The 5,194-nt window shown below is 35.3% G+C and overlaps 1 protein-coding gene across 1 annotated transcript; it reads right to left on the reverse strand.

Moving 5' to 3' along the window:
- Positions 1 to 880: 880 nt before the first annotated feature.
- LOC102606608 (MLO-like protein 12) lies at positions 881 to 5,194 on the reverse strand. Its single transcript, XM_006467657.4, has 14 exons — positions 5,002 to 5,194; positions 4,787 to 4,844; positions 4,497 to 4,654; positions 4,228 to 4,344; positions 3,995 to 4,055; positions 3,297 to 3,388; positions 3,087 to 3,161; positions 2,880 to 2,968; positions 2,736 to 2,785; positions 2,585 to 2,625; positions 2,307 to 2,480; positions 2,138 to 2,173; positions 1,896 to 2,024; positions 881 to 1,810 (listed from the first exon to the last, which is right to left on the reverse strand). Exons 1-14 carry the CDS (start codon positions 5,128 to 5,130, stop codon positions 1,505 to 1,507), a joined length of 1,515 nt encoding a protein of 504 aa, XP_006467720.1. The 5' UTR covers positions 5,131 to 5,194; the 3' UTR covers positions 881 to 1,504.

A 5,194-nucleotide genomic window follows, 5' to 3' on the forward strand; every position in this document is an offset into this window, starting at 1 on the left:
GGGGGGGATTGTGGGGGGTGTACTCTTGACTTTTGAGTTGAGTGGTCGGCCGGCGCTCCAGTTTTGCATGAAAGTGGAGCCGAGTAGGGAACTGGTCATCATCAACCTCTAATAATAATATATAAACATCAAAAGAAGCTTCTTTCACTATTTATTTACAAATCAAAGTTCCAAGTCAAAATTCGCCTACTTAACAAAAAAAAAAAATTAAAATGAAAAAAGGTTAATTTCGGATTATTCCAGCATTCTTTAAAATGCTCTCAAATTATTGTAATTTGTAAACCTCAACTCCTTCTTCATTTTTGTTAAGAATATATATATATATATATATTATATAGTAATCCACCCTTATTTTCTCTCGTATTTTAAACAAAAATCCAAATTCACCTCTAAAAAAAGTTTAAAATTTGCCTATACCAATTCTGGGTTATGTTTTCCAACAAACCCCTAAAAAAAAAGGCAAAGAAAAGAAAAGAATTTGATTATAAAATACATTATGCTTGCTCGGCAATCAAGCGAATCTCTTTCTCTAATCTGTTTTTGAAAAATTTATGTTACAAAGATTAGATTTTCGTTTGCAAGACAGGGCGCTAAAACTAAGAGACGGAAGGGCTTTTTTTTTTTTTTTTTTTTTAAGTCCTTTTTTTTAATAGTAATTTAAAAAAAAAAAAGAAAAACAACTTTGTCAAACATCCATGATTAACAATTGGACCGCACATTCCATACAGGAAAAGCTTTTTTGTGCGTTTGCGCTTAGCGTGAAGAGCAGCAATGAATGAGTTACAATCTTTATGTCTTGGCGGGCATATCATGAATATCAGCCCACAATCTTTGACCCCCCCCCCACCCAATGCCTTTATCAAAGGATTAATCTTCCGCAATCAACATGAGCTTAAGATGTGATTCATGTGATTCAACCCAAGCATACATAATAAAAAAAAGCGATTGGAAATTTCTTCTTCCACATGAAAAGCACATTTTGATCAAAATCCCAAGTTAGATGCATTTCCCAGTCAAAAATACAGTTGTCAGGGCTTTATTCTCTGCCGATCAATAGAAGTTTTGGCTTTCCATGTACAGATTATACTCCTACTGCGAGCATCTATCTTAATTTGCATTGATATTTTTCGGGGGTAATCAATTCATGTTCGCAGTGGTGACTTGTGACATTACGGCATTAAAAATTTTAGTCCTCACCGTCTATTCTTTGTCGTTGGAACTACTGAAATGACGCCGTTTGGAGTTTATTTCTGTCTTTACCGGCTGGGCCCAATCATGCATTCGGAGAGATCGGGTCTGCTGCTTCACAGGCTTAAGCCGCCGCCCAGGCCATCAACATCATTCATTCGATACCATAAATTTAGTAGGAATAAGGACAAACAGATAAATAAATGAATCACCAAAACTGAGGCCCTTGTTAAATTTCTACCTTCGCGCGTGTGTGTTTGTGTATACATATGTTACGTTGATGCTGTATTTCTCACATCAAACCCATGGAAGGAATTCATATTTTTTGATGCTGTTTGCCAACTTGTCCATCATCAATTTCAACAGCAACAAATTTAGTGTCCTTTAAATCGGATGGAGGATCACCTTCACGGTCAACAGAATACGAAGGATGAAGGGAAAAAGAAGGTGAGGCATCAAGAGAAAGCGAAGCGTCCAGGGAAACTGAGGCATCATCGACTGATGAGGGTCTCGCTGAGTAATAATCATTGGTCCTGAGGTTTTTTCTAGCTCTGCCTCGCCATCTTTTGAGTCCATGAGCCACACTTTCTGGGAATACCGCATTCTTCATTGATGATCCCATCTGGATTCATATTGCATTAATTGGATTAAAGTGTTATAATCACGGACTAATTAACTAATTAATTAAAATAAATCTAGTTAATTACCTGTGTCACCAAAGCATAGAGAGGTAGCGTTACATAGCCACAAAGCATGTGTACTACCACTCCCAACACTATCTTTATGATAATGTCTTCTGTTTTCTCGTGGAAACAAGATCTCAGTCCAAATTTGTACTGCAATTTAGATGAACCAAATTTAATTTGCGCAGAGTCTTAATTTTAACTTAACATAGATCAATTTGACAATTTCAGTTTGAACAAGACATTTTAAGGTGGTGCTTCATTACCCAAGTCCATGCAAAGAATGCCAGTTGAAAAGAATTCTGCAAGTAATAAATTGAAACATTAGTTCCCAATCATTTGTTGCTCAAAAAATGATCCACAACACATCTAGAAAAACTGTTTGTTGCTGAATACTTCTAAATTACAAGATTAAGGGGTCAAGTTATTAATTACCTGAAGCAATACCAAGTGAATGACGTGTAGAAGCAGTTTAGGCCAGTTAAACCAAAAATAATGGTCACTAGGCCTAACAAGCAAAGGTCCTATAACGACTTGAGATTTGCCATGGCTATCTAAGCACATCTGAGTTATAATGCCTTCCAGCTTAGTTCCCACCACCAATAGCATCTGCATATATAATGTTCTTATTATAATGCTTTAACTGTTGCAATTTTCTTAAGACTTAGTAATCAACTTTGCTGTCATTGATTGTTTCCCTTTTTCTCTCTTACCACTAAAGGTATGAAGGGAAGCCATAAATAATTGTAAAATCCTGCAAAAATTCAATAGATAAATTGAGTTAGAACTGCCAAACTAGCTTAATAAAAAGTGATCCCATTCCATTTATTTGTTCATACCAACTGGGTTCTGTTTTAGTGTTACCTTGTGCATTGAAGAATATGAAAAGTACTGAGATTATCCAAATCCACCAGCTGCCAAAAGAAATTGTCATGTGAAGAATTTGCTTATAGCTGTAATATTAAATGTGGAAATCTAGTAGTACATAATCAGAAGATATTTAATTACCTCATTCCTGCCACCATTCCAAAATCTTTTTCTAAGGCTCTATTTATGTATCTTTGGAAATTAAAGTGGCTTTCCTTTGCAAAATGCGCCTAGAAAGAGCAATACAAACATCAAATATTATATAGTAAATAAAAACAACTAATCCTCTACTTAAAGATTTTGATATTGATTTTTCTGTAATAACTTAAACCAGTAGTGGGATGATACCGTGATGAATCCACGCCTTAGGGTTAAATAATCTGTTCTGGACACAGATGCATAAAACTGTCGCAGAAAGCATGCCTGCAAGTTGAAATGTGACATTAGTAAAATTAACCAAGCTCGTCTGCAAAAGCTTATACTTGGGTACTCTCCAAATTGTTAATTGACACAGGTTATATAATTCATGATTAACGGATAATGCTAGCCAGCACTTACCGGCCAACGAAGTAATCTGCTGTGTTCACTCCAAAACCTCAGGTGGCGCTTCCCAAATGATGTTTGATGGGTGAATCGGAACCTCCGTGGATCTTCAATGTTGTTATATATGCAGTCCAGTCAAGCCCAGTCAGTGATCGGAATTCAGAAACAAGATAATAATCGAGGCACAATGAAGTTCAAAAGCTAGAGGCGAGCTTTTGAAATATACACAGAGTAAAGCACAATGTTGCTTTGTAATTTTTAATAATATCTAAACTGAAATGTATGCACATGCGTCATTTTAACGTAGCCAGACAATTTTTTTTTTTTTTTCCTTCATATCAATGTTCAAAAGGAATCGATCAAGAAATCCCAACCATCACCATCAGAAAGAAATTTATTTAGGTCAATAATTTGTGCCATCTGCCTTCAATAATACTTAATAAACGAAGTCGGTTGAATCATAATTGGGTGGGAGAATTTGAACGGAAAAATGAAAGTATTTTTTCATCATCATGCAATTAACATAGACGTATTATTATTAATACTCATCACATTCGATTAATCAAAATCGTTTGGCTAGTAGTAAGGTCCCACAAAAGATTTGAAAACATATATAGATACACGCACGCACACATTAACACCTACATAAATATAAGAAATGAAATATTGTATCTCTAAGAGCTAGGGACTGGGGTGGTCTAACCAAAACTTACCATTTGTAAATTGATACTCTAAAGTTCTCGTTTCTGCTTCCCAAGATTCCCAACTTCGCATCTGGAAAGAGTTTACGGCAAAAGTAAATAATAGCCAGCATCAATACAAGTACTCCAACTTACCCAATCACATTCATTAAAGGAAAGATAATAAGTTACTTAACACAGAACAAGTTGTCTTTCTCGGAGAAATTAACTAGATCTTATATATAATTTGTGGAGTTAATAATTACCTTGGCCATGCCGAGACTGAATGTCAGAACGCAGGACAAAGAATGGAAAAAGGCCAGAACAAATATCAAATACTGAAGTTGATTCACACCTTTCCTTGACAACAAAGAGACCTTCCCCTGTTCAAGAACTTAATTAATAACTACGACGTTCATACGTGATCAAATTAAAAACAACGTTAAAATATATTTGATTTTGAAGCCAAATTAATATCAACCCATCCAATCAAAGTGCTGCATGCATGCTATTATATCATGGGGTAATTAATTACCTGCTCCAAACATTTGAGTTCTTCCTCGCTATAATCATCCGAGTCCATGGTGCCGCAAGGTAAAAAAGTTTCGGCCATGCTCTTTGGTATGCATATATTTGAAATCCGCTTTTCACTCACAGTCAGGATCAATGACATGAACCCCAACATCATCAGGTCTAAACAAAGGGACACACACTACTTTTACATGCATATATAATTTAGTTATTAACATAAAGAAAATTGAGCTATATATATATATATATATATGCACACAAAGTGCATGCGATCTTGCCTGTTATTTTTGTTACCTGATTTGATCTTGTGGAGAGTCTGAATGAGGGAGCTCTTCTTCTTCTTATTGAAATACTAAAAGCAAACCAACAAAGAAAAAATTAAAAAGAAATTCAGGGACTGATATGAGGATGAGTTCCATGGCAGTGGAATTGAAGATATACAAGCCTATAGCTGTGTATACATAACATAACAAATTAAGCTGGATAATTAATTTAATTTATGTACGTACCTTAGCTAAAAGATGAAGTAAATGCTCAATAAGAACAGAAACGGATATCAACATGAGGCAAACCGTTGCCACAGCCCATGTTGGCGTTACTTCAATTGATCTTTCTTCAACTGTTGTCTCTCCAGCCATGTTTCTTTCAGTTTTGTTTATATGTATGGATAAATATAACGATTAATAAACAAGACAAGGGACT

The sequence above is a fragment of the Citrus sinensis genome, chromosome 2 (genome assembly GCF_022201045.2).
Source record: "Citrus sinensis cultivar Valencia sweet orange chromosome 2, DVS_A1.0, whole genome shotgun sequence".
In the NCBI taxonomy this organism is placed as follows: domain Eukaryota; kingdom Viridiplantae; phylum Streptophyta; class Magnoliopsida; order Sapindales; family Rutaceae; genus Citrus; species Citrus sinensis.

What these genes read in the sequence shown, in the direction of transcription:
- LOC102606608 (XM_006467657.4), bottom strand. Translation starts at nt 5,130, where the DNA reads ATGGCTGGAGAGACAACAGTTGAAGAAAGATCAATTGAAGTAACGCCA. An exon ending in GCAGATTACTTCGTTGGCCG is followed by an intron (nt 3,162 to 3,296) that starts GTAAGTGCTGGC and finishes TTCAACTTGCAG; the next exon opens with GCATGCTTTCTGCGACAGTT. An exon ending in TTCACTTGGTATTGCTTCAG is followed by an intron (nt 2,174 to 2,306) that starts GTAATTAATAAC and finishes TATTACTTGCAG; the next exon opens with AATTCTTTTCAACTGGCATT.